General features: G+C 42.1%; 1 protein-coding gene across 1 annotated transcript in view; it reads right to left on the reverse strand.

The window, feature by feature from the left end:
* Positions 1-230: 230 nt before the first annotated feature.
* plac8l1 (PLAC8 like 1) overlaps positions 231-25659 on the reverse strand; it is a 34594-nt gene continuing 9165 nt past the window's right edge. Inside the window, exons 3-5 of the mRNA XM_062969374.1 lie at positions 4131-4267; positions 2678-2814; positions 231-450 (exon numbers count right to left, since the gene is read on the reverse strand). Of these exons, the coding sequence (XP_062825444.1) occupies positions 298-450; positions 2678-2814; positions 4131-4267 (427 nt within the window). The 3' untranslated portion in view covers positions 231-297. The remainder of the gene's footprint in view (positions 451-2677; positions 2815-4130; positions 4268-25659) is intronic.

Raw genomic sequence — 25659 nt, forward strand, 5'->3', positions numbered from 1 at the left:
TTACTAGACAGTTAAAGGGATGCCTTCAATTTCATTAGAAAAGCTGCACACCACCAGCCTCAGCAGATGCCTGGAAGTGTCAATCCTGAAGGCAGCCTTCTCTGACTGGCATTTTAATCTACTAAATAGCCTACTGCTCTTGGAATTAGGCTGTTACTTAACACCTTTCCCTGGGAAAACAAAACGTGCATGGTGGAGGTAGTGAAAGAAATCTTACCCTGAGAAAAATATAGGTTAAGAAATTTATTACATTAAAAAATTGGCATTCTAGGGGAAAGCACTATCTTTGGGAAGTTTTTAAACAAGGGCACTTTTGAATAGAGGTGGCGGCAAAGATTGGTGCACTTTGTAGAGCTGGAATATAGGTCTCCTCTTCATTTCTCGGGCCATTTGGCAGACCGCAAAAGGCCAGCAGCAATGAACTGCCATCCAGTCTTCACAGAGTGTTCCCTGGGGAAAAACAGGAAGAGAAAGTATCTCCATTAAGCTGCCTGAGAAACCATTTTTCCATGTCACTAAGTGCTGATCTAATTAGAATTCCTCTATGTGAGTTCTTTGCCACATTCAAACCTTAAAAATAAAGAGAAGCTCCAGATTATTCCCCACATTAACCAGTTCATCTTGATCAGATATGGTGTCCATGGTTTTTCGATGTTTTAGTATGCATGGAGGAGAGCTTTGACGGATAGCCAAAGATCTCTCCTCTTCAGCCAGCCAACATTCATGTGAAGAGAATGATGGAGACCGTGAAAGGGGAGAACTAACATATTCCACCACCCCAAAACTGGATAACCAATTTCTGAATGCATTTTACATTTACCAATAGAATCAATTTATCTATAGCAGTGTTTTTCTGTGATTTTCCATTTAAAAAAAAGAAAATAGTGAACAAAATTGCAGCATTGCTCTTTCAGTGTGGCCTGGCAAAGTGCAGCTGACCCATTTATTAGAAATAACGAAGTTCCCAAGGTCCAGGGAATTAAGGGACTACTAGTAGCCTACACAGGCATTACTCAGGGGTCTTAAGGGCTGGATGCAATCTGAAGACTGTGTTTTGCCTACTCTTGCTTTAAAACATACTGATCCCAGTGATGTTCATACCACCAGTGATACCACTGAGCAGAAACCCTATAAAACAGTCCCTCCTACTCCCATCTGCCAGAGTCGATATCATGATCAATTCTGTCAAAAGCCAAAGAGAGCCCCAGGAGGAGCAATAGAGTAGTACTCTCCTCTCTCCTGGAGTAGGTCATCACCCAGAGTAACGAAAGCCTTTTCAGTTCTATGCCCTGGTGTGAAAATAGACCAAAGTGGTCTAGATAACCAACATACCAATTTTAGGCCTGTTTCTGGGTATATTTATCTGCTGATTCCAAAAATTACATCAGTTTTCCCCTTTCAGTTTTTGAGATACAGAACAAATACCATGTACTAGTCGCCATCTGCTCACCCACTGAAAACCATGATACCCATATCTAAGAAACTAGAGTGGATGTAGTTTATCCAATGAAATTTTCTGAATCAGTGCCCCCAAACAACCCCAGGAACAGGCCTAAAAAACAAGACACCAAGAAAAAGAATCAGTTGGACTGTATAATCTGTTTTCTCCAAGAACATCAGAAGCTGGCCAGTGACCACATGATCAAGCACCTTGGCCAGATACAGGATATTTCCAAATAAAGTGATAGTTATCACATACTTCTGAATCTGGCTAAATATTCTTCAGAAAAGGTCACACAGAAGAGCATCCTTCAAGGCAACTCCTCCTGTGAGGCATTTAATACATGGACCCACCCAATCTATATTTATAGCCAAAATGGGCAAGACTCAAGACAATGTGTGGAGGATGGACCAATTCAAGCAATTAATTCACATCATCCAGTTGCAACAACCAAAACTGATCCCAAGAAAATAGACCGGATGGTGCACTGGACACCTCCCTAAACTCTGCAATAATGTGGCCTCAAGTTATGACTGAATAGGAACAACTTGCTGCTCAAAGTGCCTGGCAAATTTATCACAGCAGCTTCCACAGGTTGTGTTCCTGGCCTCTCTGATCTCGATCCCTGCAGGCTCTTCACCACTTGGAAAAGCTCTGCTGGATAGTGTGCCAAAGACAGAATAGAAAGGCATAGTACGTTTTCATGATTGCATGGCAAATGTGTTTTTCCCCCTTCCTATGGACTTGTGGGCAATGCAATTTTGCAGCTAAAGTGAAGAAAATAAAGGTACTTTTACTCAATGTTGTAAAAACATGAGAATTTGTTTGGCAATTATAAACAAATACTGGGCTACAGGAACAGCTGTTTTAAGAGCTTAATGTATTTGCTCTCATTTTGGCAGGCGTAGTGCTAGCAGTAAAAAAGATCTGAACCCCACACAGAGCAAAGATGGGGGACATTAAGAAAGATGAAAATAATGGCAAGTATGTGTATTGGTATGAAGTTCTGAGGGTTTTTTTAATACTCTATCTCAACTGAACTTTTCACCCTTGCAAAGATTTCAAGTCATCAGTATTCATTAGCAAGGTTTACCCACCTTGCTCTCTACCATGTCAAGAGATTTTAGACTAAGTCTGCAGACAGTATTATGCATGCGTTAGGGTGAACTGGATAAGCCCTGTCACCAACATCCCAGTGCATTGTGGGGGTGGGATAGAACACTTACATAGACTTACATGAATTCTATATCTCTCTCTGATGCCAGCTCTTAATGCCATGGTGGAGCCCTGCAACAGCGGGAAACAAAAGCACTCTCCGTGGCGGCTTGCAAGACTGCATTCTAAGATCGGGCAGCAGAGTGAACCGCACACACCTAACATTAAGCACAACCACAACAACACTGTTAATGGATGATGAAATCTAGATCCACACTGAATATTCATAGAATTATTTGTCTGGGGGACCCACATAAATCACCACAGCCAACAGCATAATGGAGGATAAGGATCCTCCCCGCACCAGTCATCTCGAGGCAAAATATATGATTCAGATTATGGGAACACTCCAAGAATATTGAGGGTATGGGTAAGATGCATGGCAGAAAAGAGAACTGAAAAGCAGACCATTTTTTTCATTCAATGTCTTCTGAATAGGAAAAAAGTGAACCCACTGGAAACCAATGGGAACCTTAAGTATCAGAGCAGCATCCCACTGGAAATACCAGACACTATGGAACTTTATGAGAGCCAGCATATTGTAGTAGCTTCAGTGTTAGACTAGGGTTCCAGGAATCCCTACTCAGTCTTGGGAGACGTTGGACAAGTCACATTGGCTTGTCAATCAGCTTGAAACTGGAGAACATGTATAAATGAAGCTGAGTGTCCACATGAAGCATTCTATCCACTTTATCCACTTTATACTTTTTATGAGCCAAACAATTTTCATTATTACAGGATTGGGTAACATGTGGATACATATAAACATATCTGCACGGGTGGAAATTAATTATTTCATCTTGTTTACTACAAATGAAAAAAGGAGCAGGAGCAAATTTTTAAGTTCTCAATATAGTACTTGTGTGATTGTTCAGTTTAGCACAATTAAGATTACAACCCTATACTGACTTACCCAGAAGAGAACCTCTTAATGAACTCAGTAGACTTGTTTCTGAGGAGAAAATATTTTGGACTTTTGTGAAGAGAACAAGCCTTCTGCCTGTTGAATGATATTACAATGTGGGGTAGTTGAGGACACAGACCAACCTACCCTCAGATGGGGATGCTGGGAGTTCTAGTCCAACACAGTCCTTTGTGATATGGGAACTAGTAATTGGTTTTTTTTCCAATGTGCCAGAGACAGGCACCATAATCGTGACAGTTAACTGCAGTTGTTTCTTTCTTTCCTGGAATCTCTCTAGGGATGAGTAGCCCATGGCGCAGGGACTTACACCTTGGTAGCAGAGCTCTAACCCATCTGGCTGGCATCAGCTGGTACTTGGGTAATCTTCCCCAGTGTCAAGACCTACTTTTTATTCTTACTCCAACATAGCATCTCGGTTTCATTATTATCCCAACAGCAGTTTTTTCAGTCAGCAGTCTTGTAAAACATCTAAAAAATACCTTATTCTTCCCAAGTCACAAGGGAATACCGCCTTGAAAAAATATTGAAAAGGAACAAATCAACTCTTACAAACTTTCTTGTCACTGCAGACATCAAACAAGCCAGTAGACCAGTTGCCCCCAGTGTGTATGATGGTGGTGATACTGGATGTGGCTGCGCCTGCAGGACTGGGTTGAGTTGTCACAGGCTCTGTAGAGTTTTGGCTCCTGAAGAAAAGGAAACACACACTAAAATCAAAGCTCACCTACGGTGTCTCAGCAAGGTAACTCAGAAGCCTAGCAATCGTTAGTCTGCACAAGACAAAAAAGAAATTAACTATTCTAGTGCTTTGTTTTTTTAGTAACTGTTGCCCTTCTTTCAGATATATTTCTCCTCACTTGTATTGTACAGAAAATGCATTTTGGAGTTACCATATATCTACATACACACACATACACACATATGGGGCAGGGGTGAACTACAATTTTCAAAATCATGGGTCAATGACCCCAACCATGCAAATATTTATATATGGTTAGGATAGAATAGGGAAGTGTTAACACTCAGTTGGCATTTGTTTTGCTGTTTGTGCCCTTGTTCAGAAGATTTCACTTCACTTTCTGTCCCTGTGATAATTGGATTTTGAAAAATTTCAGTGGGGATACCTTTTTCCCGAATGTTGTAACTCAGGGACTGCCTGTATTTTAAAAGCAATTTGAAATACATCACACAACTTGGTTCTTAAGAGCTATGTGAGACTTTTTTGTTGTAAGTTGCCCTAGGACTTTATTTGAACAGTGGGTTGTAAATAAATGCAATATATTATATTGTAAAATATGAAATACAGTACAGCTCAGCACTGTTGTAAGGTTTGGGGGTTCTGAAATATTTTAGTCAGTGGAAAACTTACCAGACACACCACATTAGGGAAATTACATGTAAATGGCCCCAAAAAGTTAGAGAAGATTACTCATCTTTATTCTTTCCATCCTATCCCAAAAAGAAAGAGAGACTTAGTTGTCTGTTAATATAAAATAACAAAAGCATTTAGGAGACAGAGAGAGAAATAATATGAGGTTTATAAGTACTATGATAGTCAGACTTAGGCCCCATCTACACTACCATATAAAATCCAAATTATCTGCTTTGAACTGGATTATAATAGTCTGCACTGCCATATAATCCAGTTCAAAGCAGATAATCTGGATTTTATATGGCAGTGTAGATGGGGCCTCAGTTGCAGGAGATCTGGGCAGGGAACTCCAGATCCCAAATGTGCAGATCCCCTGATGCAGATTGGGGGGGGGGGGGGGGGAGGGTCACTTTATAGGCCCCATGTAACCTCTAGAGGTCTTTTTCCTCCTTATCTCCCATCATCCACTGTCTACAGTCCCCCAAAGATGATTGGAACTCAAACTGGTGCATAATACTTTAGAGCAAGGTAAAATAAAATGTGAGCTATCAATTGCAGGAAGAGCTCATATTCCAATTCCCTTCTACACAGTCTTCTGGAATCTTAAAATAAAAAATGGGGGAAAGTTTTCACCTCCAAACCATGACAACCCCAAAACATAAGCAAACTCCTCTCTGTTGTGACTCAGCAGCAGTGCCAGAGTGAAGATGAGGAAGGGGATTTTGGGTGAGAGATGAACTCCTGAACCTGTAGATGAACTCCTGAACCAGCCTGTCACAGATGAAAACCAAGGAGATTTGTCTCAGGCTCTTGTTCAGGTGCAAGATAATGAGCTGTTTGGCCTTGACAGTCAAGAAACTCCATTGCTATCTTGGGCAGATGGTTTGCAATGTAAAGGAATGCCTCGGCATAGCCTGAGATTAGCTGGAAAACGGGAGGCCTCTGAAGGGAAGAGAAATGCATTTTTGGGTTGCGTTTAAAACTGTGTGTTGGGAGACAAATCTATGTCAAAGCAAATTCTCACTTCATCAGAGTGGATGGTCTATGTCTTCATGCTTTGGAAATACTCCTGCTCATGAATCCTTGTGAACTATTGTATCTTTGGGAATAGACTTTTGTTTTTGTCTATGGATCATTGAATTTATTGACTCTATTTTACAACTACTTTGAAAACTATATTTTTGCCTGCTTTGATTTTATATATAGTCTGATTTTGCTCAATAAAACTACAAAATACTATCTTCTGTGTGTGGCTTGGTGTCAATAGCAAGGTGAACTATTCTGAGGTGCGACACTCTCATGCCTTTCAGAACCCCTTACCTTTGCATTTAGTCACACCAACCAAAATAAAGATCAGAAATGTCATTGCATCATTTCCAACTGACCTTCTGAACCAATGTACAGCCAAAACACAGAAGTACTTGTGGGGCAGACTGGCCAATGAAGCCCAGGGAAAGAACTGAGAGTGAAAATTGCCCCATAACCTCCTACGCTATAAGGAAATTAGAAGAATTGAACTCCAAAAAAAAAAAAAGAATTTTATAGCATTTATTTTATTTCTGGAGTGTGACACCAATCTTTCTTTCTAATAAGAAATACCAAAGTAGGTAACAGTCTATGATGTACTCATCAAATGCAATTATAATATATGGAAGACACATTTTGTGGATTACGGCTACTTTGTTCAAAGCTGTGAACAATTTAAGAAATGTTCTCCCTCCTTTTTATTAAGATTTTTAAATTAACACTTGAATTTGTGTTGTTTTAATGTTTTATAGACAAAATTCTAATTACAGTAGAGTCTCGCTTATCCAACATTCTGGATTATCTAACGCAGTCTGCCTCTGTCCCGGATCCACAGCTGTTTCTCTAGGCAGCAAGGACTGAACTTTTTATGGATTTAACTTCCAACAATGTTGTTACTGTAAGTTCATTTAATGCAATTCTATCTTCATTTGTAGTCAATTTTTAGTAGTCAATGTTTTTGTAGTTAATGTTCCCAATACACTGCAATGTTTTGGTGCTAAATTTGTAAATACAGTAATTACTGCATAATGTTACCATGTATTGAACTACTTTTTCTGTTGATTTGTTGTAAAACATGATGTTTTGGTGCTTAATCTATAAAATCATAATGTAATTTGACGTTTAATAGGCTTTTCCTTAATCCCTCCTTATTATCCAACATTTTCGCTTATCCAACGTTCTCCCGGCCTGTTCATGTTGGATAAATGAGACTCTACTGTACTTCTTACAGAGGAGAAAAAAACCAATATTGCCATCATCCACTATGTTATAAAATCATATTCAGCACAAAAAGGTTTTCTGTAACATATCTGTGACAAAACAAGATGCTGGACTATGAAACATAGTGCCAACATTTTAAAAAGTTACTTTTCTGGTCTAAAACTTCTAAAATTCTTGAGTTGGGATGACTGTGTAACACACCTGTGCAGAAACAGCAAAATTGTTCAGATATATTTGTATCGGTTCCTGAATTATCATCTCTCCTTCTATGACTCAATCTCTCTTCTTCCCCAGAATTGTCTTTTTTGTACATCTGCAGGATCTCAGTAAATCACAACAGTTAAACTGACACCGAAATACCCTACAGGGACTATTTCCCTCCCATCCTTTCATGGCAATAGAAGAACACAGCCATTCCCAAAGCAGCCCTAAATCAAGCTAGTAGCTGACTTATATGCCGATACCAATATCTTTTGGTCTTCAACCATAATACTCTGGGGGGAAATCCTGTATGCAGCCCTCGGTGTTTTTTAACATGAGCGTTGTGCAAAACATAAGGCTGTCTGATAATGGCTTGAATGATACTTTAGGCATTTGTGGGTGAAATATGTCTTAACAAGGGTGGAGCCTGCTGCATGTAGGAGGAAAGAGCCACCATGGTGACCTGGTTTGAATTCTGAGCTAGAACTCTGGGAGGAAGGGGTTCAAATTATTCTTCCGCCATGGAGACAACACTGGCTGACCTTGGGCTAGTAGTCACCCTCTCGCAGCCTTAGAAAGCAGCAACAGCAAATTTCCTTTAACTAAGTCTTTTCAATAAAACTCTATGAAACTGTCACCATAAGCTAACACTTAGGGAAGCAGGACAGATAGATAACAGTGTACATTCATGAATGTTATTTAGCTAATGGTTGTAAGAAGAGTACTAAGCCAAAATTGTTTTTTAAATATTTATTCCACCATCAGATTCACTGAGACTAGTCTAAAATTGTTGTGATGATACAATTTGGGGGGATCTTGTGCACCACTCTGTATATTCCTTTGAGGACGGGTGAGATAAAAATATAGTGATGGATCCAGCCTATGCCAAACTAAGTAGGCTTGTTACAATGAATTAGATCCAGTTTACTCATGACTAACTTAAATTCCATAAATTTCTACTCTAAATATGAAGGAGTCTGAACTGAACCACTATAAACAATCAATTAGAAGTTTATGTATTTACATAGGCAAAGGTAAAGGATTTCCCCTGACATTAAGTCTAGTCGTGTCCGATTCTGGGGATTGGTGCTCATCTCCATTTCCAAGCCGAAGAGCCACCATTGTCCGTAGACACCTCCAAGGTCATGTGGCCGGCATGACTGCATGGAGCACCATTACCTTCCAGCCAGAGCAGTACCTATTGATCTACTCACATTTGAATGTTTTCGAACTGCTAGGTTGACAGAAGCTGGGGCTAACAGTGGGAGCTCACCCTTCTCCCCAGATTCAAACCACCGACCTTCTGGTCAGTAGTTTAACCCGCTGTGCCACTGAAGGCTCCCATGGTATTTACATAACATAATAATAATTTATATTATATGCTTCATGCAACTAAAAAGCATCTTTTGGCACAGAATGTGGGATTTGTAAAGAAAATCTTGGTTTATCTGAAATATATGTAATGCAGCTTACCACCAGGTAACTGACAAAATCTTGGTAATAAGCACCTTCCAAAGTAAAGCATATGAGACACAGGGTCTTTTTAGCTAACATAGCGCTAATGTGGGATTTATTCCCCAAGAAAGATTTAAATGGCTCAAATAGCTCAAAACAAGGCCCTTTAGAAGGCCTTTGTGATACACTGTGTCTGCCACCAAATATGTTAATGTATAGGCAAAACATTATGCGCTTTGTTGATCAAATTTATTTATATTGACATATAGTGTTTTATATTATTGTTAAATAATCTTTTGTTGACCAATTTAGGAACCCATAATATTAAGAGGAACAACTCTGATGATGTTACGGACAAGGCAAGAAGCAACAATAGCTTTAAATACAGCATCAATTAAAATACATACAAGTTAAAAGAGCACATAAAACCAATACATATTAAAATCAATCAGGTCATACTTTAAAATCTATAATTTAAAAATTATTTGGCCAGAAGAGAATAATCTTCAATACTGTTTTAAATTCAGAGATCATATTTGGCTGTTGAAACCTCTTCCATTCAGGTTATTCCACAATTTGGGGATGGCTGAACAAAAAGTCATCTGGCTGACAATTGCAGCCTGGTCCTGGATGACTAAAGGAAATGTCCCCTGCAGGACCTGAGTGCATGGGGCAGATTTTATAGGAGAAGGTACAGGTAATCCTTCAAGTAATCTGAACCAAATTGTATAGTGCTTTAAACACTTTGCCTGGAAACTAATTGGCAGCCACTATAGTGATTTTAATATTTGCGTAATATAGTCTTCCTTAGATCTACCTGTGACCCATCTGGCTGCCAAATACAAGCATAAAAACCAATACAAGGACAGGATAACAAATATATAATCAAAATATGTAAGTCTGTGTAACTAAATACATCTAAAACTCCAAAAGCTTTGGAAATCCAGAACGTTTTAAATTGAGATGTAAGATAATGCGGGAAGGATTTCCAGGAATATGAAGTAGCAAGTGAAAGAGGATTAAGCTGAACTAAAGAAGAGGAATCTCTTGGTTGAATTGAGAACCCTAGAGATCAGAGAGTGAAGATGCCCATCAGGTTAGTCAGTATTCCAGTATTCCGGTAATGTGAAGTAATAAAGAATCCAAACAATTTCTAGACCTCAATATTTTGGATAAGGAATACTCAACCTGTCTTGAGTTTTTTTCAGGAGCGTGGTGTTCTCAGTGCAAAAGCCGGGCTGCAGTTAAATGTCAAGAAAACCAAAATCATGGCAACCAGACCGATTGACAACTGGCAAATAGAGGGAGAAAACGTGGAGGCAGTGACAGACTTCATATTTCTAGACACGAAGATCACTGCAGATGCAGACTGCAGCCAGGAAATCTGAAGACGTTTACTTCTTGGGAGGAGAACAATGGCCAACCTCGATAAAATACTGAAAAGCAGAGACATCACACTGGCAACGAAGGTCCACATAGTCAAAGCCATGGTATTCCCCATAGTAACCTATAGATGCGAGAGCTGGACCATAAGGAAGGCTGAGCAAAGGAAGATAGACGCTTTTGTACTCTGGTGCTGGAGGAAAATCCTGAGAGTGCCTTGGACTGCAAGAAGATCCAACCAGTCCATCCTCCAGGAAATAATGCCCGACTGCTCACTGAAGGGAAGGATATTAGAGGCAAAGTTGAAGTATTTTGGTCACATCATGAGAAGACAGGAAAGCTTGGAGAAGATCATGATGCTGGGGAAAATGGAAGGAAAAAGGAAGAGAGGCTGACCAAGGGCAAGATGGATGGACAGTATCCTTGAAGTGACTGGTTCGACCTTGAAAGAACTGGGGACGGTGATGGCCGACAGGGAGCTCTGGCATGGACTGGTCCATGAGGTCACGAAGAGTCGAAAACGACTGAACGAGTGAGACGACAACAACGATGGTGATCTCAGTCTCAGGCTGGTCCAGAGTAACAATACTCCAAACTGGCCCTGGAGGGCTTGCTACTTTGCCCACTTCCATCTTGCAGCAGTGGCAAAGCCAAGTCAGGCTGTCCAGTGGGGCAGAAACTGATATGGCTCTGCTGGACTATCATTTTATCTTGGTGATCCCTTGTTGCAACAGCCAAACAGGAGAGTGGCCCCGATCTGTCCCCCTTTCCTTGTGTTGTTGTGTCTGGGTTAACTGGTTTTACCCATGTAACCATCCAGACATTTCTGGATGTTGTCTGAACATCCAGGAGGAACTAATGGCTTGATGCCAGTGCAGACAAACCCTAAGATGAGTTAATGGAAGACTAGTTAAAAAGGATTATAACAGTTAAGACAGGAAATGACCAAGACATTCGCTAAAATTTTTGCAGAGGAGGCAGATAAAAAAGGTCTGATTCTGACAATACTATAAAGAAAGCAAGCAACATGACTTCTCTGGGAGGGGAAAAACAACAAGGAGTCACAAAGATGATATGCATCTTTTAAAGGATGAAAGGGAAGGTTATTGCCCTTCTGAGATAAAAATGGCAAGGCAAGAAATAATGTAAATCAATCTATAAGTAAGTTGCCTATTCAGTATTGTGCATAACTTCATAAATCAGGATCACCAGGCTTGCATCATCAAAAAGAAAAACAGACATGTTTGCATAGATTTTACATAGGCTAATTAATTGTATATATACTAGTTAATAAGAAAGAAAGACAAATGATGCTAATTTGCATGCTAATTTAAAATCTTACAAATACAAATGTATATGTGGACAAATGCACTTGTTGTGGTGGTGTGCCTTCAAGTCCTTTCAAACATATAGCCAACTTAAACTGAACAGATCAAGGATTGTTTGTCTGCAAGATTGCTTCACAAGCCTTTGCCTTCCTCTGGGGCTGAGGAAGGATGACTTGGCCAAGCTCACGCAGTGGGTTTCCATGGCCAATGGAGGTTTAAACCCTGGTCCCCAGTCATAGTTCAACAGTCAAACCACTATACCAGTAGTTCTCAGCCTGTGGGTCTCCAAGTGTTTCGGCCTACAACTCCCACAAATCCCAACCAGTTTACCAGTTAGGATTTCTGGAAGTTGAAAGCCAAAACATCTGGGGGCCCACAGGTTGAGAACCACTGCACTATACCATGCTAACTCTCAAGGACAAATGAAGACTTTGGGATAATTGTTTTAATTTAAATAGAAATAAACTGATGGTGAAGACAGCTGGGACTAGCTGACCTGTGTATCTGTTTAGTTGCTATCCAGGTGTCACGTGTTAATGGGCTGCTGATAAACCCCTGTTCTTCCTTCTTAGGATCTGTATATCAGGACCACACAGCAGAACAAGCTGAGAAATCATTTTTAAAAAAGATGGTTCCATGCTATATTGAGTCATAGCTAGCAGATCTGTTGCCATATTGAATTCACTGTTGAGTTTATGGCCACTGCAAGCTGCTCTGAATTATCCTTGATCTTATTCATGAAAGACATTTGACACTGGAGAGAATTCACTACTTGAGAGAAGCAACTAAAAGAATGGCTACCCCTTGTAGCAATGCCACACTTGTGGCCTCTGAATCAGGCACATGCTAACTGTGCACCATTAGAGCTTCCCATACTGGGGATGGCTTCTTGTCATCTTACCTCTGTCTAAATAAAAAATCATTCCAGTCTTCAGATCCTGACAGAGGAAAGATCAATGGAGACTGTATAGTATCAGATAGATGTTTTTTCTGAACAGCTACAAAGCAACAACTCATGAGTTTATCCATTTGGAATAAGGTACTGGGCTGAAAATCCTTCACATAAGACCCAATTTTAACTGAAAAGAGAAAAGAAGGTTTCTAGAATGTTAACCTATCTCAATGTTCTCTGTTACTGTGTCACAATAAAGCTGAAACCAACCTTTTCCATAGATTTCCTGCAACCATCCTAATGCCCTATATTTTATTATTATATGCATTTTAATTCTAATATGAATATAGATTGTTGTTGTTTCTCTGTGTGTAGTTTCCTGCTGACTTATAGTGATGCCATTAATTTCATAGGGTTGGCTTAGGTGAGGAATAATAAACCATCATTTTTCAGTCGGGGCTGTCAGGGTATTGTGTATTGTGAAATGTTAAAATTAATCTGGATTCAGCAATTATGGAGTTAATGAGAGTCTGCTATGATTGATGTATCACAGGACCAATGGGGTCAAGTGTGTTTTGACCAGGACTTACTATCTTGGTTCCTGTGGAATGCAGGGGAGTGGTAAGGTTTCCTGTGTAGAGCGGAGAACAGCGATGAGCGATGAGCTGTGTGTGTGCATGGGTGCTTTCGGCAAGCACTCATGGAGGAAAGGACTGAATTTGCTCTATTTGTATATAGTTCATGTAAATAAAGTTTAACCAACAGTTGGACTTCGTCTGCTGGAGTGAGTTTATCCAGTGCTGTTTTCCACACGGGGAAACAGTCTGGAGAGAAGGAGGCAGACCGGGATGGTGAATTTTTGGATTTCACTCTGCTACCCATCATCCCCACTGACAGGGGCTTCTCTTTCATTTTCTTTCTGTGACAAAATGTAACATGGCAGTTGTGGAATTCTGTGTTTGTGTGCATAGTGACATACTGATCACTAGAGGCCTCTGTTAAGGTACTTATAGAAATGCCTCACTCTTGATTCTATCCAGGCGATGGTGGTTCATGTTTTTCCCCCATTTTATAGCAACTCTAAACTGAAAATTTGTTCAGAGAGGGTTGCTACTGCCTTCTTCTGGAGCTAAGAGATTCAAATCCCAGAATCCTAGTCCAGCACTGTGGCCTCATCGACACTGTCATATAATGTAGTTTGAACTGCATTGTACGGGCAGTGTAGGCTCATATAATGTAGATTGAACTGGATTATATAAATCTACACTGCCATATAACCCAGTTCAATGCAGTTAATCTGCATTCTGAAATTGTATTATATAGCAGTGTAGATGGGGTCAGCCACTGCCCTATTCTTCAAGGAAATATTTGTGCCTTTGAAAAAGAAAACTATCCCATCCACAGTTTTGTCAAGACAAGTGTACTAAACTGCCACTAACCAAAATAACAGTTGACAGACAGATTTGGAAACAGAAGGTTTGATTTTCTTTACTGAGGAAAGGGGTTAAAGTCTTCTCAGGCCCCATGTATTCTGCTATATAATGCAGTTTAACTGTATTGAACTGCATTATATGGCAGTGTAGATTCATTTAATCCAGTTCAATGCAGTTAAACTGCATTATATGGCATTATATATTGGGTCCCAGAGAAAAAGAGAATATTACATCAGGAAACCTGTGTGACCCAAGTTTCCTAATAGAATATCACTGGGTAATCTTTTTGAGGGAGGGAAGGATGTCTGAAGCCACATGACCAAAGCCAGTATGAAAATAAAATGTCTTGAACAGTATTATTGATTGTGCCCATTAATAAACTAGCAGCCGTTGGTGTTTTTTCAAGAATGTTAACTATTCACTGTAACCGACTTCAGTCAGAATTCTGAATTCAGAATTTTCAACTTGCTAAAATTTTCAATTTCCAAAGTTTGTTCTAAAGGAAAATCTACACTGAATAATTAATACAGTTTGACATAACTTTAAACACTTGGTTTAATGCTGTGGAATCCTGTGAGTTCTAGTTTCACAAGGCTTTAGCCCAGTGGTTCTCAACCTGTGGGTCCCCAGATGTTTTGGCCTTCAACTCCCAGAACTCTGAACAGCTGGTAAACTGGCTGGGATTTCTGGGAGTTGTAAGCTAAAACAACTGGGAATTCACAGGTTGCGAACCACTGCTTTAGCCTTTTCGGTCAAAAGGCGCTGGTGCCTCACCAAACTGCAATTCCCAGGATTTTATAGCAGTGATGTGAACCATGGCAGTTAAAATGCTATCAAGCGGCATTAATTCTACAGTGTAGATCAGGCATGGGCAAACTTGGGCCCTCCAATTGTGGGATTTGAATACAGAGGTTCCCCCCCCTCGATTTTTTCAGGTTTTGAAAAAAAAAAAACCTGGTTTACTCATGAATTTTAAGTGGTTAACCAAATTCCCATTAGTGTCCACTGAAGTTTATCTGTCTTGAATGTCCAGTGAAGTTTACCGATGGAGCCTGATTTCTAAATTATTTTGCGTTATGGAACTACTCTTCATGATTCGCTTTAAAAAAAGTTTCAAAGCCCCCCTCCCTCAAACCTTTTTCTGGCTTTGGCCCTGGTAGAATACCCTTACTTTCCAGACAAACATGCCTTAAATCCCTCATCAAACCTTTCCTTTTAGAGATAGAGATAGGAAAAGCTACTTTTTGTACAATTGCTCCCAGAATCCCCAAAGAAGCAGGATGATTTGGGTGTTGTTCATAGAATCATAGAATAGTAGAGTTGGAAGAGACCACATGGGCCATCCAGACCAACCCCCTGCTAAGAAGCAGGAAATCGCATTCAAAGCACCCCCGACAGATGGCCATCCAGCCTCTGCTTAAAAGCCTCCAAGGAAGGAGCCTCCACCACGGCCCCGGGGAGAGAGTTCCACTGTCGAACAGCTCTCACAGTGAAGAAGTTCTTCATGATGTTCAGGTGGAATCTCCTTTCCTGTAGTTTGAAGCCATTGTTCCGTGTCCTAGTCTGCAGGGCAGCAGAAAACAAGCTTGCTCCCTCTTCCTTATGACTTCCCTTCATGTATTTGTACATGGCTATCATGTCTCCTCTCAGCCTTCTCTTCTGCAGGCTAAACATGCCCAGCTCTTTAAGCCGCTCCTCATAGGGCTTGTTCTCCAGACCCTTAATCATTTTAGTCGTCCTCCTCTGGACGCTTTCCAGCTTGTCAACATCTCCCTTCAACTGTGGTGCCCAAAATTGGACACAGTATTCCAGGTGTGGTCTGACCAAGGCAGAATAGAGGGGGAGCATAACTTCCCTGGATCTAGACGCTATTCCCCTATTGATGCAGGCCAGAATCCCATTGGCTTTTTTAGCTGCCGCATCACATTGTTGGCTCATGTTTAACTTGTTGTCCACAAGGACTCCAAGGTCTTTTTCGCACACACTGCTGTCAAGCCAGGCGTCCCCCATTCTGTATCTTTGATTTCCATTTTTTCTGCCGAAGTGAAGTACCTTGCATTTGTCCCTGTTGAACTTCATTTTGTTAGTTTTGGCCCATCTCTCTAGTCTGTCAAGATCGTTTTGAATTCTGCTCCTGTCTTCTGGAGTGTTAGCTATCCCTCCCAGTTTTGTGTCGTCTGCAAACTTGATGATCGTGCCTTCTAACCCTTCGTCTAAGTCGTTAATAAAGATGTTGAACAGAACCGGGCCCAGGACGGAGCCCTGTGGCACTCCACTTGTCACTTCTTTCCATGATGAAGACGACGCATTGGTGAGCACCCTTTGGGTTCGTTCGCTTAGCCAATTACAGATCCACCTAACCGTAGTTTTGTCTAGCCCACATTTTACTAGTTTGTTTGCCAGAAGGTCGTGGGGGACTTTGTCGAAGGCCTTACTGAAATCCAGGTACGCTACATCCACAGCATCCCCTGTATCGACCCAACTCGTAACTCTATCGAAAAAAGAGATCAGATTAGTCTGGCATGACTTGTTTTTGGTAAATCCTATTAGCAATGACCGCATTTGTTTCTAAGTGTTCGCAGACCACTTCCTTAATGATCTTTTCCAGAATTTTGCCTGGTATTGATGTGAGGCTGACCGGACGGTAATTGTTTGGGTCGTTCTTTTTTCCCTTCTTGAAGATAGGGACCACATTCGCCCTCCTCCAATCTGCTGGGACTTCTCCCGTTCTCCAAGAACTCTCGAAGATAATTGCCAGTGGTTTCTGAAATAACTTCCGCTAGTTCCTTCAGTACTCTTGGATGTAGCTGATCTGGCCCTGGGGACTTGAATTCATTTAGAGTGGCCAGGTGTTCCTGGACAACTTGTTTCCCTATTTGGGGTTGGATTTCCCCCAATCCTTCGTCCATTCCATGTTGCTGAGGTTGAAGATGGCTTTCTTTTGTGAGAAGACCGAGGCAAAGAAGGCATTAAGTAGTTCTGCCTTTTCCCTGTCCCCTGTCGCCATCACCCCATCTTCTCCTTGCAATGGCCCTATCGCCTCCTTTTTCTTCCTTTTTCTACCAACGTAAGCAAAAAAGCCTTTTTTGTTGTTTTTTATGTCCCTGGCAAGCCTGAGCTCATTTTGCGCTTTAGCCTTGCAAACCTTTTCCCTACAGGTGTTGGCTATACGTTTGAATTCTTCTTTGGTGATTTCTCCCCTTTTCCACTTCTTGTGCATGTCACTTTTGAGCTTTAGCTCAGTTAGAAGTTCTTTGGACATCCATTCTGGCTTCTTTGCACTTGTCTTATTTTTCTTCTTTGTTGGCACTGTTTGCATTTGCGCCTTGAGTATTTCACTTTTGAAAAACTCCCATCCATCCTTAACTCCCTTTTTTTTTAATATCGGCGTCCATGGAATGCCGCTCAGTAATTCCTTCATTTTTTGGAAGTCAGCTCTCTTAAAGTCCAGAATGCGTGTTTGATTTGTCTTAGTTTCAGCATTCCTTTGTATTGCAAACTGCAGGAGCACATGGTCACTTGCCCCTAAGGATCCAACCACTTCGCCTGTATTGATCAGGTCTTCCACATTTGTTAAGATTAGATCAAGAGTTGCTGATCCCCTTGTTGCCTCTTCTACCTTCTGGACCATAAAATTATCTGCAAGGCAAGTGAGGAATTTGTTGGACATTGTACTCTTGCCTGAGTTTGTTTTCCAGCAGATATCGGGATAATTGAAATCGCCCATGACTACTATATCTCTTCTTTGTGCCTGTTTGGTCAGCTGTTGACAGAAGGCTTCATCAAGTCCTTCATCCTGACTCGGAGGTCCGTAGTAGACACCCACGACAAGATCTTTTTGAGCCCCGGTTCCCTTGATTCTTATCCAGATGCTTTCAAGCTGGTTTCCCGGATTACAGTCTTGCATTTCTTCTGCAACGTAACTGTTTTTGACATATAAAGCTACTCCCCCTCCTCTCCCCTTTGTTCTATTTCTGTGAAAGAGGTTATAGCCCTCAATGGTTAAATTCCAGTGATGGGAGTCATCCCACCAGGTTTCAGTGATGCCTATTACATCGTATGTGTGGTGCTGTGCTAGGCGTTGGAGTTCGTCTTGCTTATTTCCCATGCTCTGAGCATTAGTGTAAAGACATGTAAGCCCCTGTGACCTCCCTCTATTTATTTGGGATTATTGTGCTCTCTGTACTTGGTCCTTGCTGTGTTTGTGCAGCCCTCCGTTTAGCCTTTTGGCGGTTCCCTGTGGTCGTGGGTAATATAGTGTTCGCCAGGCTGTTGTTCCCCTCCCCCAGTGGATCTAGTTTAAAGTGCGCCTGATGAGGTTTGTGAGTCTGTGTGCAAAAAGATGTTTTCCTACTTGTGTGAGATGCACCCCATCGCTTGCCAGTAGTCCATCCTCTTGGAAGAGTAGACCATGGTCAAGGAAGCCAAAATGCTCCTCTTGACACCATTTTCTGAGCCAGTTATTGACCTGTACTATTTTTCCGGCCCTTGTAGAGCCGTGTCCTACAACGGGGAGGAGGGATGAAAAGATCACATGTACATTATACAGTTTTAGCTTTGTTCCCAGAGCTCGAAAATCATTTGTGATCTTTTGAAAAGTATGCCTAGCGGTGTCATTGGTACTTACATGAATCAACATAAGGTGGGGAGGGTGATGGGGCTTTAGGAGCCTGCTGAGCCTCTGAGTGATATGGTGTATTTTTGCCCCCGGGAGGCAGCATGTTTCTCGAGCCATCCCATCCGGTCTGGAAATGATGGCTTCCGTTCCTCTAAGGAGGGAGTCACCTACTACCAAGACCTGTTTCCTTTGAGGATTGACAGGGTCCCTTTTGTGCAAGACAGTGTGTATGTCCCCTGAAGAGTGTTCCTGTTGAAGTGAATCATGTAGGTGTAAAGTGTTGTCCTCCTCCTCAACATCCCCAGTGCATTCATCAATGACAATCCATTGAGATACATCTGAGAGCCCATTACTCTCCCAAGGATGTTCCTGTTGCTCCTGGTCTATGATTGGGGATGGAGCATTTGCATGAGTACATAAGTGTGACTGTGGTGATGCACTGTCCCCGTCGGGGCTATCCCCTGCGCATTGATCCAGGGTGGTCCACTGAGTGGTATCTAAGAAACTGTGGTCCTCCACAAGATGTGTTTCCTGATTGTATGTTAATGATGTAAGAATTTCAAATCTGTTGTGTAAATGCAGCTGAGCAGAGGAGTTCTGCGGAGGCTGCCTGGTCCTGCGTCTCCTTCTATGGGTGACCTCCTTCCAAGCCTGAGGGTTGTCTACCTTTGAGTTGATCTCCCCATAAGGTTCATCGTGGTCTTGGTGGTGTTGGTGATCGTGGTCTTGGTGGTGTTGGTGTGATGCAGGCTGCAGATCTACAGCAGCGTGTTGTGCAGTGTCCAAGAAGAGCTCGAGTGCCTGAATGTCCTTAAGGGTCTTAATACAGTGCTTGAGCTGTTGGATCCTCTGCTCCATCAGAGTCATCTGTTTGCGTTTGGAGCAGATGTAGTTGTCTAGTTTTTGTGTGAAAAAGCGGAACATGCCACAGCTGGTGCATGTGATGGGAATGTTTTGCTTTTGTTGCATCTCTTGGTGAGCGTGGTGGCCAAATGGGATCTTTGTACAGTAAAGTAATATGCACGCACTTTATGTGCAAACTGCAACAAACCACCTCTTTGTGTATTTGTTTATGTTGCTTTGTTTCCTGTATGTACTGCAAAAGATAGTTAGTAAAGGTGCCCAACAGTCACACAACAGTTAGACTTTGACCACAGGAGCCAAGCCCACACTCAGTTTAAAATCTTAGCCAAATCCTACCTGAAGCCAGGGAGCAAAAACGTCCTCCTGCTGCCTCTGCTTCTGCGAGAACCAACTGCCCTTCTGGGATCAGGCCTCAGTTTTAGTTATCTTGGGCCCCTTTACCACAGCCTCAGTTTTAGTTATCTTGGGCCCCTTCCACAAAACTGTACAAAATCCACATTGAACTAGATTATATGACAGTGTGGACTTAAGATAACCCACTTCAAAGCAGATATTGTGGATTATCTGCCTGGATATTATGCCTAATATGGCTGTGTGGAAGGGCCCTTGATTTCTAGGCTTGGTTTATTCTGGGACCCATTTATTTGTCCATATTAGCAGGCCACAGTATCCACAACACTCTCCTCCTTCGAATGAGCTGGTTTTTTTTTTCTTGTCAGGTTTCTTCACAGATGAACTAGGCCCGAACCCAAGCCTCCCGTTCCCATGGCAACGCCCAGCACCCGCATGCCTTCCAAAAGCCCGCCGAAGACAGGCAAACCCACGGCGAGGCCTTCCACAGAAATAACCACCTCACGACCCCGACTCAAAGGCCTGCCTTACCTTTTTCCCCTCAACGAGTCACATCGCCCACCGAAAGCCACTGTCTTTTCCGTGTGGGGCACACACACTAACCCAACTGTTGTTGTTCAAAAGATAACATTTCCAAGCTATCATGGGAGATGGTGCCCAACACACAAGTTGGCATGTATGGCCTTCCTTTTTCTGAGTGGATACAGTTTAATAATGGCTAAAATAGGACCTTTAATTCCTAATAAATCTGTCCCCAACAGCCCCATTTATCACCTGATCTAATAGGTCCCAAACAGCTGAGTGCCTACCAAACAGTGCCATCTCGTGGAAGTAAAATGCAATACACAAAGCACTTGCTTTGTGTTGTCGAAGGCTTTCATGGCTTTCATGGCCGGGATCACAGGGTTGTTGTATGTCTTTTGGGCTGTGTGGCCATGTTCCAGAAGTATTCTCTCCTGAAGTTTCACCCACATCTATGGCAGGCATCCTCAGAGGCTATGTGGCATCTTATAAAGCAGTTTATAAATTTTAGATTTGGGAAATAGATACATTATATAAAAGGACAAAAGTTGTACAGAAAGTAACAGATACAAATATGATAGCTGTTGCTAATCTTAGTTTTTTGCCCTGGATCAAGCTTTGGCTGTCTGGGCATGGAGATGATGGATTATGTAAATGTTAGGTTCCCAGCATGGCAAACAGCAAGTTTATCTGTTGGGTGAGAGAGTCCGTAATAGCTGCATGGTTTATCTGAACCATGCCTACAGCCCAGGGATCATTGCCTCTTGACCTAGATCAGGCAGAGGCCAATGTCTGTCTCAAAAATAAAATAGAATATATTTAATATATTTATAAGAATGAAGCAGAATAAAATATAGTTCATAGTTAGAAGGGTAGAGGAAAGAAGCAAGGGTCTGTAGGTGGTGTAATGGTGGTGCAGTGGGCTTGGATAATTGGGATGTAAGGGCTGTTTCTTTTCCTTTTAGTTGTTTAGTTCCTCCACCCATGCTTATATCAGTATCAGTGAAGAGCAAAAATAGGGATATAGAATAGCACAGAATCAGGGATAGAGGGTGTTGTGGAGTCCATGAAAGGAGATGCATTACAGTATCATAAGGATATGTTTCATTTTAATTAACTGTGTATTTAGTTGTCCCTAGAGAGACTGCACACGGTGGGCCAAGGTCCATGAGACAAGCTCTGGTGTGGACTAGCGCCAGTTTAAGAGCCTGGGCTGGCTCCATGCAATTAGGGCAGAGCTGGATGGGGCACCCATAAAAGATTACTGAACCCAACAGGTGAGGCTCTCAGTTGGACCCAGCCCCATGAGATCTGTGCCTGATCCTGACCAGCACACGTTTAAGGAGACTGGGCTCCCTGCAAATATACACTGATCCAGACCAGTGCAGATTAAAGAGCTGGGTCAAAAGATGGAAAAGGGGAGAGATGGACTTCCTGGGGAGGTTGAGCTGCTACTTGTCTGTGGCAGGGTTTGAGAGACTTCATGTAAGGGGAAGGGCACCGCTGTATGTCATTTTGGCTTGCTGCTCTTGGAAAACTATAAATCCTTTAGGGGGTCCTGTGTTCAACAACAAAAAGACCTAATTTCTGTTATTATGTGGCGCATCTATACTTTTCCTACCCCATTGTCTCCCTATTTGTTTCAAAACTTTGCTGAAAGTAGTGGTTTTAATATTTTAAAGGACTACAAGTTTGAAATCTGAATATGTGAAAGTCAACCAGTCCACTTGAACCACACATACTTCCTCAGAAGATTCCCTTTTATATCCCACATCCATCTAGTGTGCACTTAGTGGGCATGTGAGACATTATCTTATCTGTAGTGGTGTCAAAATTATGGGACATTTTGCTTCATCAAAGTGGGTAGCCCTTCTATATCTATTTTCAATTAAAATGTGTTTGTTTAAGCACTCTTTTCAGTAATCTACTTTTGACTTATATTTTATCATTATCAATGCTGATTGCTGTGCATTGATTCAAGCTTGAAAACATCTCAAAATCATGTTGTAGGCAGTGGGATTCTGGTAACATTGGAATTCTGAACATCAGTGGTACTAAATGCTTTAGCTGATTTCTTACTGTTTGTATTATTATTTATGGGTTCAACTTGTTGTTTAACATGCTATTGGCTATCCACAAGGACTGCATTGAGAAACTAAAAGGTGGGTACATATTTCAATAAATAAATGAAACATCACAAAAGGAGATTGGCTATCTCCTAAATACAGTGGGAAATGTGAGCATCTTTATCAGCAGTGCAAACTAGGAGAGCCCTCCCCCACACACACACCTTCTAATAAATATACTGCAAGTTGACCAGTCCCACAGGCAACTATGTGCTGTGATTGCACAAAAGAAATTCTGTTTGCTCTATGACCTGTTAATGACTACATGGCAGCTCTAGAATTGATCTGGCCCTGAGGAACTGGGAACAAGAGAATTGTGAATAAAACAGGTTGACAAGGGATGCTAATAGAAACTGAAAGGGGACTGACACATTTCTAACAAAGCCACAGTCTCAGAGCAGAAGTCGTGTAGGTATGAGGCAGACATGGTATCCTTATTGGATTAGAGATGGAAATGAAATGGGCCTAAATTTATTTATGCACATTTAGAACCAGTTGGATATGGGAATAGGCTGCTAGAGAATGAGAGACGATTTACAATAGAGGACGTCAATTAGCCAAAGAGCAACCTCTTGAAAAGACCTTTGATAAGTTGCATGGCAAGGCAGAGTTCATCAGCCACATTGTTTCATCATTTCTTATGGCAGTGCAATAATGGCATCTAATGTACTTCTCCCTGCCGTGCATGGATTATCACAGGCTCAGGAGCACCGTTCAGAGGCAGGGCCTGGCAGCCCTCTTAGTTCAGCATATAAATATCCTAGCACATTTTTTAAGCGTGCAGACTTTCACAGTCAAAACAACAGGCTATAAAAGAGCAGTATTTGCTAGGTGTGGAGAAGTCCATAATGTTGTTTTTAAAATAAAAAGTGTGTATGTGTGAGAGAGAGAGACAGACAGACAGACAGAGGCATACACACAGCGACTCCTAAAAAGCCCAGTAAAAATTATCATGGTCAATCTCTATAGAATGCTTGGGTTCCTGTTGTGGGAAAATAATTGAGAAAAGATAAGAGATTTAGTGATGATACACATGTGTAAGAGTGTAGAATTATGCTGCAGTTCCATTTTTTGTCATAGGGAGCCAAACCTAGAGATTCTGAGAGAGAAAGACAGAGATTAGAGAGAGAGACAAGAGAGAGTGAGATGGAGACAGAGAGAGTATAAACATGGTTATCTTTGAACAATATTCAACATTCTGAACAAACAAGTTGGCTGGGGTGAATGGATAGGATGAAGCAGAAATCTTGACAGCTAGTGAGGTGCTCTGCATACATTTCATAAATTAGCAACTAGGATGGGCACAAAGCAGCTCTCTAGATACTGTTGGATTGCAGCTCGCATATTTTCTGACCTTTGGCTACACTAGCCAGGGCTACTGACAGTTGAAGTTCAACAACATCTGGAAGGTGTTAATGATCTCTACACCTGGTTTTACAGAGATAAAATTGGAGCCATAGTAGATTCCTGTGAGTACCAAGCAGAAGGCATGTTGTCACGCTTTTCCTCTTTTAATGCACCTCTTTCCCACCTTTGGATAATACCACATGCAAAAGAAAGGAGCTGTTTACTGTGTTTTGCCTCAGTTGCCTTGAAAGTCTGCACTGCACTCCCTGTGTTTTAGATGCCAAGAGAAGATCTAGGCCAAGATCTTCTTCATTTCTACTACCTCTCACAGCTGCAAGACACAGTCAAGCATTCTGCCTGGCTGTAATTTGTTCTTCCTGGACAGTTTAAGTTCCTTTTGCTACAAAGGCAGGCATTCAATAGACAATGTAGTTGCAGAGTTAGAACCTATAGGAAGGAAGGACCATCTGGAGGAAGAAGGCAAAGGAGTTGACTTACTAACACTCTGGCTCCTGGCTGCTGCCCTTTGCCTCCCCCCCCCCCCCTGCCTTCCCAGCATTTGGGGAGTGGATTTAAGGAGAAAGGAGACTCTGGAACTCCAAGGACTATCTGGAGGAAGAAGGCAAAGGAGTTGACTTACTAACACTCTGGCTCCTGGCTACTGCCCTTTGCCTCCCCCCCCCCTCCTCCGCCTTCCCAGCGTTTGGAGAGTGGATTTAAGGAGAGAGGAGATTTTGGAACTCCAAGGACCATCTGGAGGGATAGTACCAACAAACAAATGCCAGCAAGCTGCAGTGGTTCTGAATGTCCTCTCTTCCTGTTTCCCTCTTCTGACTTCACATTATAACAACCAAGGTTATACCTGTACTGAGAGTCTGTCTTACTGAGTTTCACTCCTTGTTATATATTGCTGTTATAACAACTTTTAAATACTTTTATAACATCTATTACGTGCTGTGAAGCCTGGTCCTCCTGATTAACTTACCAAATTTATCATCCTTAATTGGTCCCGCCTGGCACATTATAAAACCATAGTGCACCATATTGAATTAGTTCACCACCGACTGCTTGCACCTTAGTTAACTTAGACCCGTATACCTATGCTGCTCTTGCACCCTCTGCGCTTTGCAACTGCATTTGCACTTTGTATTCTTGGAGGAGGGTGGGGGAGGCTAGAGGGTTATGGGGACTGCAGGGTGGGGGAAGGGAACGGGTGTGTAAGGATGCCAATCTATAACAGGAAACTAATAAACCAAATAACATCATTTGGACCAGGGGAAGAGAAGGAGAGAGGACAGCTGGATAGGGGAGGAGGGTGTTCTGATGGGTGGGGAGCCTCTATAGAGGTGGTGTCTGGGAGGGGGAGATACGGGAAAGGGAGACCAAATCATTCAATTCGGCCTAGGGTTTTTGGTAGGACGTTAATAGTTCCAAAACGGTCTCCTGACATAGCTCACCTGGGTAGCCAGGATGGCGGTCCCTCCAGGTTAAAGGTGGTGCTGTTTAATGCCAGGTCAGTGAACGGGAAAACATCTTTCATCCAAGACCTCATCTTGGATGAGCATGTAGACCTGGCATGTATTACGGAGACCTGGCTGGACGAGATGGGAGGAGTTAATCTCACCCAGCTCTGCCCGCCAGGTTATTCCGTACAGCACCAGCCGAGATCTGGAGGGAGGGGAGGTGGGGTCGCGGTGGTCTATAAGGATTCCATCCCCCTGACCAGGTGCCCCGTCCCACAGTCGACCATGTTTGAATGTGTCCACCTAAGGGTGGGAGACTGGGACAGATTAGGGATTCTGTTAGTGTACCGACCACCCCACTGCACTACAGTCTCCCTGCCTGAGCTAGCTGAGGTGGTCTCGGGCCTGGCGTTGGAGTCCCGGTGGCTCATAGTGCTGGGGGACTTCAATGTCCATGCCGAGGCTAACCTTTCAGG

This window comes from Anolis carolinensis, chromosome 2, assembly GCF_035594765.1.
Source record: "Anolis carolinensis isolate JA03-04 chromosome 2, rAnoCar3.1.pri, whole genome shotgun sequence".
Lineage (NCBI taxonomy): Eukaryota > Metazoa > Chordata > Lepidosauria > Squamata > Dactyloidae > Anolis > Anolis carolinensis.